Source organism: Columba livia, chromosome Z (genome assembly GCF_036013475.1).
Source record: "Columba livia isolate bColLiv1 breed racing homer chromosome Z, bColLiv1.pat.W.v2, whole genome shotgun sequence".
NCBI lineage: Eukaryota > Metazoa > Chordata > Aves > Columbiformes > Columbidae > Columba > Columba livia.
In genome coordinates this window covers 15011506-15023053 of record NC_088642.1, presented here as the reverse complement: position 1 = coordinate 15023053, position 11548 = coordinate 15011506, and the positions used below count along the sequence as shown (strand labels likewise).

General features: G+C 54.0%; 3 protein-coding genes across 3 annotated transcripts; all 3 read left to right on the top strand.

Moving 5' to 3' along the window:
- Window positions 1-17: 17 nt before the first annotated feature.
- LOC135577364 (uncharacterized) lies at window positions 18-3663 on the top strand. Its single transcript, XM_065046647.1, has 5 exons — window positions 18-428; window positions 635-1114; window positions 1782-1895; window positions 2144-2543; window positions 2758-3663. Exons 1-5 carry the CDS (start codon window positions 276-278, stop codon window positions 2919-2921), a joined length of 1311 nt encoding a protein of 436 aa, XP_064902719.1. The 5' UTR covers window positions 18-275; the 3' UTR covers window positions 2922-3663.
- A 351-nt stretch (window positions 3664-4014) lies between these two features.
- On the top strand, window positions 4015-6874 carry LOC135577361 (coiled-coil domain-containing protein 81-like). Its single transcript, XM_065046639.1, has 4 exons — window positions 4015-4469; window positions 5126-5187; window positions 5875-6031; window positions 6585-6874. The coding sequence occupies exons 1-4, from the start codon at window positions 4403-4405 to the stop codon at window positions 6872-6874; spliced, it is 576 nt and encodes a 191-aa protein (XP_064902711.1). The 5' UTR covers window positions 4015-4402.
- On the top strand, window positions 6845-10681 carry LOC110365784 (uncharacterized). The gene is made up of 7 exons (XM_021300331.2): window positions 6845-7015; window positions 7556-7614; window positions 7980-8094; window positions 8286-8385; window positions 8795-9000; window positions 9168-9290; window positions 9725-10681. Exons 1-7 carry the CDS (start codon window positions 6888-6890, stop codon window positions 9843-9845), a joined length of 852 nt encoding a protein of 283 aa, XP_021156006.2. The 5' UTR covers window positions 6845-6887; the 3' UTR covers window positions 9846-10681.
- Window positions 10682-11548: the final 867 nt, after the last annotated feature.

Below are 11548 nucleotides of genomic sequence, written 5' to 3'. Positions count from 1 at the left end.
GCTGCTGCTGCTGGTCGTACTGGTGAAGCTGCTGGAGCTGGTGCTGCTGGTGCTGGTTGTACTGGTGGTGCAGGTGCTCCCAGCGGAGCTGGTAGAGCTGGTGCTGGTGCTGCTGGTGAAGCTGCTGGAGCTGGTGCTGCTGGTGCAGGTCCTTCCAGTGGTGCTGCTACAGCTGGTGCTGGTGCTGCTGGTGCATCTCGTGCCGGTGGTTGCTGGTGGATCTGGTGGAGCTGGTGCTCCTGTAGTTGGTGCTGTTGGAGCAGCGTCCCAGGGCCATGGAAAGGCTCTTGCGGTTCCTGCGGCGCAGGACGGCGCGGGGGGCGCCCCCAACCCCCAGGAGCAGACATGGCGACAAGCTCCAGCCGCAGGTTCGCGACGAGCTGTGGCTGCGAGAAGCCGCCAACCAGAGCAACAGCGCTGGGCCGCAGGTGAGTAACATCGGAGACTTTGGTGGAGAGTCTTGGTTCTCGCCCTCTACTGCACGCTGTTGAATCCAGAGCTGTAGAAAACTCTTTTATAACCTGACGTCAAGTTGGTGACAGTTCCTCTTCTGCGAGTACGAAATGCTGCCGCTCTCTCCTCTTTTGAGCTGCTTTGCTGAGTTCTGTCTCTTTGTGTCCTTTGGTTCGAACAGGCACAAGATGCCAGAGCCCCAAAACCGACGGCGGGTTCAGGTTCATCCTCTTTCTGCCGAGTCCATGGAAGGTGTCATGCATCAGAAAGTGCTGAAATGAAGCAGTTTATCAGAGACCTGGAGCAACAGCTCATCATGGAAATGAACCCGGCTGAGGCGCTGGAAGCCAACAGGCGCTTGCAGGAGGATTTAAACAGAGCCGAAAGAAAAGCTGCTCGGCTGGAAATGGAAGTGAACCTACTGAAAAAAAACATTGGGAGAAAGACAACGGCATTAAAAACCACAACAGAAGAACTACGCCGGGCCCAGCAGCAGTTTGAGCAGTCACAGGCTCTTTGTATCCAGGTGGATCAGGAGAGGAAAGATGCCATCCAGAGGGCAGAAGGGCTGCAGGAACAAGTGGCCCAGCTGCAAGATGAAAACCTTTGGCTCCGTCAGCAGCTGGGGGACGCACAGAACAAGGCCGCCCAAGAACTAATGGTGAGTGATGCCTTGCCGTGCCCATGCGACATAGTAGAGCAGGAGGCGAGGTGAGCGCTGGCCGAGAACGACCGAGAGAAGAGCAGCTTCTAACAACCAGCCGGTAAAAGCTCCGCACTTGGGACTACATCACTGGGCTTGCTTTTTGTCCTGGTTTTGTTGGAATTGCAGAAGGCTCCGGCAAGCCTTGACACATGCTTATAGACACATATGCGAGCAGAAATGCTTGGGCTTGCCTCGGTTTTTGTTTGTGTAGCAGAAGAACAGCATAAAGGTTGATACACAGAGTTGGCTGTAGGGACCCTCACCTCCCATCTCTGGAGAAAGGGCTGCAGCCCAACCACAGCACTTGCATTGGCATCCGGTTCGATTTTGGCATGATTTTAAGAAATGAGCGAAAACCCCAAAGGCACAGTCTCAGCATCTGCTGAGAAGAAGGTGCTGGGAAAGGGATCTTCATGAAGAGATGACATTTCCTTAGCTGTCTGCCCTGGCCAAGGATGGCTGGAGATCATCAGCTGAGCAGATATCATAGTAGACAAGATTTCCCCACTTTGCAATGACCTTAGAAAAGAGATTTTGGTAGATTAACCTGTAACTGAAAGTAAAAATGCCCATTTTGCCTTCTCATCTTTTTCTTCATACTCCTTTGACTTTCTTTCCCTAGAGAGAAATGGAGCGGCCAGAGGAAACGCCACTGGCAGCTGGGACACAGCAACATGATCGGCTGAAGCAAGAGAACCCCCACTTGCCAGAGGACTTGGACAAGGTCAAGGCCAAGGTACACAGAGTCTGTGAAGGTGTTCCTAGATTTGAGCTGTTGTTCTCCTTCAGTGACCAGAAGAGAAGAAAATCTTCAGGGAAGAAGCCCAGCAGAGATTTGTCTGAGGATATTCTGAGCTTCAACGTCATTAACAATTGTTTTCCAGTTTTTTTCACGGCTGTGACCACCATCCAAACATCTGATGGGTTTTCACAGGGATTTTAGACCCCTCTGCCTAAGACGGATGTTGTTTTCTCCACATCCAGGTGTGTGAACTCTCGTCACAGATGGAGTTGCACTCCCAACTATCTCTGCAGCTCAAAGCCACGATCCAGGGGCTGCAAGAGCTGGTGGCTCTTCTGGCACATGGCTTGGCCACTCCTGGGGGCGCTCACAGCCCAACAGCGCTTCATGGAAAACGCTGTGAGCAGCCAAGGGAGGAGCAGCTGGAGTCGAAAAGCAGAGACCTGGATCCCAGTGTGCAGAGATCACAGAGCCTGTGGGACCTGAGCCGCTCCGCACAGCCCGGCCTTTCTGCCAGGGCCAGTGTGATGCCGGCAGAAGCCTCTGCTCAGAGCCCGCAGGAGCCACGGCGCAGACTCTTCCATCGCGAGGCAAAGACTCTGGGCCAGAGCCGGGGACGGAGCGGGAGCCCGTCGGGCTCAGGTGAGCAGCTCCAGACGTGGTTCTGCAGCGCTCCGGCGGGGCAGGGTCTGTCCTTGGGTTTTGCTGGGGTGCCAGAGAGCACAAGTCTTGTCTGCGCAATGCCTGGGCAGCTGCAGCCAGGAGAAAGACCTTACTGGCTCGTCCTGCACAGCACAGAGCAGGCGCTGTTAGCTGTGAACCCAACTGACATGGGCTCTGGCTTCTTCTCTCCCAGGCACCGCTGAACATGGAGCTGGATCTGCTGGGGATCCTCCCCAGGTATCTCCTGCTCCTCTGCCGAATGCAGATGAAGTCCAGGATCCCCCGGCCAGTGCAACGCACTTCGACCTCGACGATTTGGAAGAGGAATTGTTAGAACTGTTAGAAAGTGGTCATTAAACTTGTGAAGGTTCCTTTTCTGTGCCCGTCTGCTGTGCTTTCCCATGGCTGTCCCCTCCTGGGCTCCCACAGTGCTGGGCTGAACCAGGGGCAGCGGCTGGGGACAGCAAAGCCTCTGGAGCCCCCATGCCCTGGACTGGGGAAGGACCACAATCTCCATGTCACACCCAATGGGCCGCATGTCCCTACCACCAGTGTCCCCACATCAAGGCATTGCCGCCCCAGAGGCCAGCCCCCATCTGGCTCTTCTCCCCACTCGGCACCGCTGTTGTGACTCCACACTGGAGCAACTGTGGAGGAAAGAGCTGATCTGGCTCAGGGGGTTGTGACTGGGTGGAAAAAGAGGAGAATTTTGCCTGAGGCCATGGGCTGGGGGCTTTGCTGCTTTGGGGGCTTTTGGTGGTTCCTTCTGCATTGCTTAAGTGAGACAGAGAAAGGGTCATGCTTTGGCAATGCTGTCTGTATAAAGCATTACTTCTAGTTGTTATTGAATGACTTGCAGTTTGTGACTAATTTACATTGTTCCCAGAGATTTCAGACTTACATGGATGAATGTTGTTGTGTCCGTACCTGAACTTGTCTCCAGAGAGGCTATAGAGGGCCATCCACATCAGTTGGGTTTACCCAGTAGGAATGATATATTTATTACTTACTAGACAGAAGAGTGGTTAAGAATTGCTAAATACAATGAAAAACAATTGGAAAATAATGAAAACCACTCCAACCAAACCCCAATGGCTACTTTTTAGTTAATCTCCCGCCTTCTAACAGTGTCCCTGAGAAGCTGTAACAATTACTTGGGCTCCATTCCTCCAAGCCTACTTACCTTCAGCTGCAATTCCAAAATACATATATTTTTCCCCATTCTGCCACGCTCTTTTGTATCCATGTTAAAATCCAATGTTAAAAATATTTGCTTGGAATTTGTCCTCCTGCTCTCCGCTTCTCACACCCCTCTCAAAACAATTTTGAGTGATCTTTTCCCAAATCATGTGGTTTTCTGCACCCCTATCTTCTCTGCTTGGGCTGCTTGGGGGCAAGGACTCCTGAAACTGTAGGTGTTTTTATTTTCAACTTTATTTTTTTCACCCTGCAAGTCTCCTAATACTTCTCTGCTGAGAAAGGCACCGTGTTTGTATCCATGCAGGTGAAGTTCAACGCTTGTCCACCACATTTTGGGTCTCCCTGTGGAGAGGGCAGTGGGTGGATGGGGACACCTCCCCAGAATGTCCCCTGTGACACGGGCCGTGGTCACCTGCAGCCCCTCTGTGACACGGGCTGCGGTGATGGTGGGACACCCCCTCTTCACCATGACACCTCAACCTGCACGTTCCTTGAGCCGAGGATGAACTCAAGTGTGGGGCTGCTCTGGTCACCGCTCTGCTAGGTGTCAGGAGAAGGTAGTGGCAGTGACAGCAGATCTGGGGCTGTGTGGGGAGGGAGGAGGAGGAGGAGGTTGTTGACCAGGAGCAGCTGCAGCCATGGAGTGGTTCTCCTCTGCCACCCTCCACGCGCTCTCTCCACGCCTGGCCGAGTTCACCAGGGATGGTAAGTGCTACCAGAAGGTCTGTGCTCAAGGCAGGCCACCTCCTTCTGAAGAACTTTCTTGTGACTTGTTGTGATTTTGGCTTCTGTCTGGAAGCACAGTCGCTGTGGGGAGGACAGGCTATGGACCCGGGACACCTTCCCACCAGGGATGGGAGGACGTTCTTTAGCAAAACCTTCTTATGTCTTTGAGGATGGACCTTTGTCCCCAGCATGAGAAGTCTTCTCATAGCAGGACCTGTTGCGATAGGACAGGGGGTGATGGTTTCAAATGAAAGGAGGGAGATTCAGGTCAGACATGAGGAAGAAATTGTTGCTGCTGAGGGTGGTAAGAGCCTGTCCGAGGTTGGCCAGAGAGGTGGTGGATGAACCACCCCTGGAGACATCCCAGGCCAGGCTGGACAGGGCTCTGAGCAACCGGAGCTGGTGAAGATGTCCCTGCTCATGGCAGGGGTGGCAACTGGGGGAGCAGGGAAGGTCCCTTCAACACAAATTATTCATTGATTCTATGGGGACACAGTCAAAAAGCAGCTCTGCAGGGCAGTTCCTGCACAGGTGACTTCAGGGAGAGCATGGTGTGGGGTGACACTGCATCTGCTGGCCTGGCAAGGTGGTGGCTTATTGACTTCAAGCTTGGCTGTTGTCCTCTTCTTCCCCAGAGGTGGCAAAGATTTGGGACAGTGTGTCAGAGAGCTATCACCAAGAGCTGCTGCTGAACAAGGTGGGCTGCTTTCCTCATTCTCCCTCAGCCCCTGATGTGTCCTGACCCTCCTCCTGCCCATTGTTCCCCCCCTGCCTCTGAAAGCAAAATAAATGCCCCAGAAAGACCCTGCAGTCAAGAGATTTGCCAGGGAGCAACCTTTGGGTGAACAGAGACAAAAAGCAAAGCCTTGCAGTAGATGGTGGAGAGCCATGGGCCTTCTTTGTAGGCCTCTCCAGTCCTGCTGGGCAGTGTCCAGGGCTCTTCCCAGGGGTTGTCTCTCCTCAGACCTCCTCAGGCTCCAGAAGTGTGTTTTCAGACTTTGCTGTGTCCTGCTTGTCCTCGCCTTGCACACCCTGGGAAGAGGAGGATGGAGAGGAAAGAGAAAGGCACAGTCTCCTCAGAATAGTCTCCTTCTCTGGAGACATTCAAACCTGCCTGGACCGACCTGTATGATCTGCTCTGGTGACCCTGCGTGAGCAGGGCTGGGCTGGGGATCTACAGAGCTCCTGCAACCCAACCAGGCTGGGGTTCTGTAATCTAGAGGACAAAGCTCTTCTCCAAAGCTTCCCAACATGCTCCACATGGCCCCTGAGGACCACAGGGGTGGACAGGCCAACAGTTCAGATTTAGCGTGTCCAAAGTCTTCATGCCATTCTCCCATCGGAACAATTCCAACTTCTGTTTCTTTCTCACTCCTGATTGCAGACTGTCAGGCTAACAGGCTTGGGCACCATCTGCCTCAGGGAAGAGGACTTTTGTGATGAGAACAAGGTCTATTTCAAAGTCCGGAGACCCATGTTCCACCTGGATGAGCCAGTTTGGGTGTGGAACAAGCTCCGCTATGGGACCAGCTCATGGCCTGGTAAGAAGAGACCTCCAGATCTGTGATTTCTCCTCTATCGCCACTGACGTCCCTGCCACCCCTGCAGCCCTGCCAAGGCACTCTGGGTGTAACGGGTGATGATGGCTCATGGAGAGCAATTTTTTGGAGACATTCCTGCAAGTCCCCCTGTCGCAATGGAGCTGGTGCTCCCCATTAATGACACCTTGTGCCTGGGACAGATGAGCACCAGCATTACTTCTGCTCCTGCAGCTGCTGTTGGTTCAGAGGAGCTGGAGCTGGGCTGGTGACAGAGATGAGATGGTCAAGGTGCCCCAAGGCCGGGCACAGCTCTTCTGGGCCATCACTGGAGGCCACAGGCAGCGTGTCTGGAGTGGTTCTGTCCCTCTCATGTCCCTCTCCTTGGTGACAAAGACAGCCATCTGCCAGGGGACAGGGCACTTGCTGCTGATGGGGAGTCAGTGGGGTGGGAGGAGGGTTGGTGGGCTCTTGAAGGGTCATTGTGCTGAAAGGTGATGTGGGTCTTCTTGAAGGGCTGCTCAAGTGATTCTGTTGCTGGGTGGTTTCTTGGCAGAGGAGTTAAAAGTTTCAGAGCTGATCTATGCCGAGGCTGCCCTTCGCCTCCACATGCCCAAGAAAAAGGTCTTGAAGTGCCTTGAGGCCACCATGATAGTCATTGCGTGGGCCTTGACCGAAGGCAAGGACTTCGATGTTGTCTTCAAGAACTTGGGCATCCTGGTGTGCCGAGGAAAGACAGTGATCATGAGGTTCTTTGAAGACCTGCTCCGAGATGTGGACAAGACCGGGGTCCTGGTGAACAATTTTCTCCAAGTGAGTTTCTCATGTTCTCAGTGCTCCCTCTAACTGGGTCAAAGCCATGACCTTGGGCACAGTCCATACCCTGTCTCTGTCCTTGCAGAATTCAAAGCTGAGACCTCTGATCATCGCCAGCACGGAAACTTCAGTTTTCCATATGCCACCTGAGGGGATCTTTGTGTTCCCACAGTGAGTATCTTTGCTTTTCTCACCATAGACTGACCAAGCAAGTAGATTCTTGGCCCATCTTTTGTCCAGGTGCCCAGAGGCATCAAGTAACTGGATGTGGTCTCCTGAAGCTAGTGGGAAGTACCTGTGCCCAAGGGGAGTTTCTCCATGAAGTCCATGGTTACTCCTCCTTCTTTGAGCAGTTGTCAGGTGCAGTCCCAGGAGAGGACCTGCTTTCCCTTCCCACCCATGTGGGACATGGAAAGGCACTAAGGGACCTTTTCCCATAAAGCTTCATCTGGTCCTTCCCTTTCCTTTGGGTGAGAATGAAATATAAAAAAACCCCAAACAAATCAAGCCCAAGGTGTCAGCATTTTCACACGGAGTTTGGTGACACGTGTTTCCTAACACCTATTGCCACCTTGTGTGTTCTGCTTTTCAGGTTTGGAGACTTGACAGCAGCTCAGGTCTTGAGCAGCTCTGGGAGCAGCTTCTCCATGGGGGCTGCAGGGGACAGTGTTGCCCCTTATTGAAACCACCAGCACCTTATGTTTTTTGCAGGTTTGTGTACAAAGATGAGACATCTGAAAAAGAACTGGCTGCAAAGACTGCCCAGCGAGGTACGGTAACAACACACCAGTGTCATGTAAAGACACAAGTGTGTTCCCCTCATATGACTCCACCTCCCCGATGCCAGATGTTCTCCTAAGTGACCAGCGCATGCCAGCTCAACCCCATTTCCAGAGGGGGACCCAAGCAAGGAAGCAATGGGGCAGGAGCTGCTCAGGGTGCAGCGTGTCCCTGTAGAAAGGGAGGGCTGGGAACAGTGGTGGTTGGGAAGGGCGGAGTCTGTCCGAGGAAGCCAATCCAAGGGTTGAGGTCCAGGCCAGGCACCAGCAGCACACGTGCACAAATGGTACATCTGTCTTGTGGGACATGTCCCCAAGGTGCAGTTGTGACAACCTTCCTGCTCTTCTTCCATCAGCTTGTCCTGGTGAGCACCTCATTCCCCGAGGACATCTGTCTCCCGGCCGGACGAGTGGCCTTGGTGTCCCTGGAGAAAAAAGGAGAAAAGCAGGGAGGGCAGCAGGGGCCACGAGGTGAGACTCTCCAGCCACACCTGAGCAGGGCAGCTCATGGCTGTCTTGTCCTGGTTGTGACATGAGGGTGTTTCCTGGCCCAGACATCCCTCTGGTGCAGAACCACCTGTGCTGCTGCACGGGGCTGGTCCATGGTCTGGAGAACAGGCTGGGGTGGTTCTCACACCAGCTCCTGTGCTGTGTGTTTGCAGCAACCAAGGCAGCCGAGCAGCGAAATGCAAGGGTGTCACAGCAACAGAGTGTCCTGAAGTCAGGCTACCACCTCTGGACCCTCAGATGGGAGCATCAGTGGTATGTGGGACAGGGGACATGAGAATTGTGTCATGTGCAGGAAAACATGGATCTGTGGAAAAGGTGTCCTCAAAGACATTGCAGGTGTGTTCATCCCATCACTCCTCCTAGCTCTTTTGGACTAGATGATCTCCAGAGGTCCCTTCCCACCCTAACCATTCTGTGATTCTTCCTTTCCATCCAGTCAATGGCTCCATCTGGTCACATCACACTTGGTTTCCATGTGGACCATTCTGGCTCCTCAGATCCTGCCCAGGGTCCCTCCGGGGACTTGTCTCCTCCCTGCGGGTTTCCCGGTGCTCAGGGGACTGCAGAGGGTGTGTGGGCCCTGGCTGCTCTGGGGCCACCTTGTCCAGGCACAGTAGAGAGGGGAGGCCTGCACTCAGAGGTTCCTCTCCTTTGCACTCAGGCAAGGCGGCCATCTGAGATACCCCCAGTGCGTTGGCCAGACTTGTCCCTGCGCTTCCCCTGCCCTAAAGGCACCGGGCAGGACAGGGCCAAAGCCCAGCCAGGATGGGAGAGGGGCAAGAGGAATGGGGAGGAGATGTCGCGCTACCATCCCTGGGCAGAGCAGCGGAGGACACCGGCCCCTTGGCTGCGAACACCATGGCCAGAGTAAGTGTGCAGCAGGTCCTGGCACAGGTGGGGAGAGGAAAGGGACAGAGACCCTGATCTGCAGGGACAAGGACCTGATTTCCCTGACACAGGCTGCTGGTGTCCCGGGGCAGCCCCAGCCTGGGCACAGGGGCCAGGTGAGAGGGAATTTGTCTCTGATGTTGCAGCCCCCAGCCACCACGAGCAAGGCAGGTCCTGCCATACCTGGATCTGTCCAGATCCCGCCAGGAGTGGAGGATGACTCTGGAGCTCAACAAGCTGTGGACACCGCTCCCAAAGCAGCTCCTCTGGTGAATATCTCTGAGCATAGGGGTCATTTGCCCACAGCAGCTTCTCCCCCTGGCCCAGGCAGTGTCTGTGCTGATGGTGAGTGCAGGAGAGCAGCAGGGTCTGGATGAGCCAGACCTGCCCTCCAGCCCCAGGGAGACGTCTGCAGGCAGAACAGGGCAGATGGAAACACCAGTGAGTTCCTCTGGGTTTAGCTCTGCCTTTCCACCCCACAGAGATTGTTCCTTCTCTGCCAGGGCATCCACATGCAGACACCGTGCCTGGAGGGACGAACCTGTCCCCTCCCAGGTCTCAGCCCCAAGCTGAAGGGCCTGGCCCTGTGGAGCAAAGGGTGTCCCAGAGAGCACAGAAAGCCTCCAGGACCAGACCTGGTGGGCAGGAGGTCTCTTCCCTCTCCTCTGGACCTTCAGCTGAACAGCTTTTGGTTCCCTCTTAGTGAAGCGAAGAATATGGAGCTCCATGACCCCAGAGGAAAGCATGCAGCCCGTCCAGCAGCACGTGGGCTGTGTGTGCAGCACGGCCGGGTCACACCGCGCAGACCTGCACCACAGCACTGAGCAGCGAAGTCTAGAGGGCCCCATGAGTGGACCTCTCAGGGCCAAGTGAAGAGGGGTTGGTGCTGGAGCTCCTGATCTCGCTCTGGTCCTGCCTCCTCTTTTCCTCTGCAGCAGAGCCCCCAGCAGAGCGCGGTCTTTCCAATGCTGCATGTGTTAAGTGCTGGGCTTGGCAGTGTTAGGTTAACAGTGAGACTCATTGATCTTAAACGTCTTTTCCAAGCAAAAAATTCCACGACTCCTCCTGGAGATGCCCAAAAAAGGCATCGAGGGCCTGTTCCCCACTGGAGTCCCCAGCCTGTGCCTGGCAGGATGTCCATGGCTGATGGCCACCCTCTGCACTGGCCCATCCTCGTGCAAGAGACCCCAGCAAGCACAGGGGACCTGTCCCCCGCACCCTCGGGGTGACCAACACACACAGCTCAGCCCCGTCTGGCACAAAGTATCACAGTATCACAGTATCACAGTATCACAGTATCACAGTATCACAGTATCACAGTATGTTTGGGATTGGAAGGGACCTCAAAAGATCATCTAGTCCAATCCCCCTTCTGGAGCAGGAACACCTAGGTGAGGTCACACAGGAACATGTCCAGGCGGGTTTTGAATGTCTCCAGAGAAAGAGACTCCACAACCTCCCTGGGCAGCCTGTTCCAGTGCTCTGTCACCCTCACTGAGAAGTTTTTTCTCAAATTTAAGTGGAACCTCTTGTGTTCCAGCTTAATCCCATTACCCCTTGTCCTATCATTGTTTGCCACCGAGAAGAGCCTGGCTCCATCCTCATGGCAATCACCCTTTATATATTTATAAACATTAATAAGGTCCCCCCTTAGTCTCCTCTTCTCCAAACTAAAGAGACCCAGCTCCCTCAGCCTTTCTTCATAAGGGAGGTGCTCCACTCCCTTAAAAGGCAGCTCGGGGAGAAGGAGGGGAGCTGCGGGGTGCGGGGAGGAGACAAGAGGGGATGGCACTGCCACACACGGTGCAGGGCTGGACACGGAGCACACAGGATGAGAGCTGAGGAGGAGAACAGAGACAAATCCAGTTGGTTGCCAGTCACGAGTGGTGTTTCCCAGGGCTCAGTATTGGGGCCAGTTCTGTTTAACTTCTTTATCAATGATCTGGATGAAGGGATCGAGTGCACCACCAGTAATTTCACAGCTGACACCACGATGGGTGGGAGTGTTGATCTGCAGGGCAGGAGGCTCTGCAGAAGGATCTGGAGCAGCTGGATTGATGGGCTGAGACCAGTTCTCTGAGGTTCAACAAGGCTGAGTGCTGGGTCCTGCACTTGGGCCACAAAAACCCCATAAATGCTTCAGGTTTGCAGAGGAGCATCTGGAAAAGGACCTGGGGGTTGTCGGGGAATGGCTTAAAGATAAAGGACATGAATCCATGGAGCAGTTGCACGATCAGAGTTTGTTCTAATAAGAGTTTTGTTCCAATAAGTTAGCGGCTTGACATGACTTAGGAGCGTAGCATAACTAGGTCTCACTAGAGACTGCTGATCATGAGGGAACGGCAAGGACACTGTGACCTTGACAAAGTATCGGAAACAACTTTGAGGAAGTGATGGCTGAAAGAAGGCGGAACTTGCATAGTTAGCTAACTGCAAGTAGGAGGGTCATGCAAATGTAACCTTTAGATCTAAGCCCATCAGCAGATGACAAGCACGCATAATTATTGTAACCTGTATAAATATATGC

Coding starts and splice junctions, on each gene's coding strand:
- LOC135577364 (XM_065046647.1), top strand. CDS start 276: ATGGAAAGGCTCTTGCGGTTCCTGCGGCGCAGGACGGCGCGGGGGGCG. Junction 1,115..1,781: donor AGGCCGCCCAAGAACTAATG/GTGAGTGATGCC, acceptor TTCTTTCCCTAG/AGAGAAATGGAGCGGCCAGA. Junction 2,544..2,757: donor CGGGAGCCCGTCGGGCTCAG/GTGAGCAGCTCC, acceptor CTTCTCTCCCAG/GCACCGCTGAACATGGAGCT.
- LOC135577361 (XM_065046639.1), top strand. CDS start 4,403: ATGGAGTGGTTCTCCTCTGCCACCCTCCACGCGCTCTCTCCACGCCTG. Junction 4,470..5,125: donor GGCCGAGTTCACCAGGGATG/GTAAGTGCTACC, acceptor CTTCTTCCCCAG/AGGTGGCAAAGATTTGGGAC. Junction 6,032..6,584: donor TGGGACCAGCTCATGGCCTG/GTAAGAAGAGAC, acceptor GTTTCTTGGCAG/AGGAGTTAAAAGTTTCAGAG.
- LOC110365784 (XM_021300331.2), top strand. CDS start 6,888: ATGACCTTGGGCACAGTCCATACCCTGTCTCTGTCCTTGCAGAATTCA. Junction 7,016..7,555: donor GGGATCTTTGTGTTCCCACA/GTGAGTATCTTT, acceptor TGTTTTTTGCAG/GTTTGTGTACAAAGATGAGA. Junction 9,001..9,167: donor CTGCGAACACCATGGCCAGA/GTAAGTGTGCAG, acceptor CTGATGTTGCAG/CCCCCAGCCACCACGAGCAA.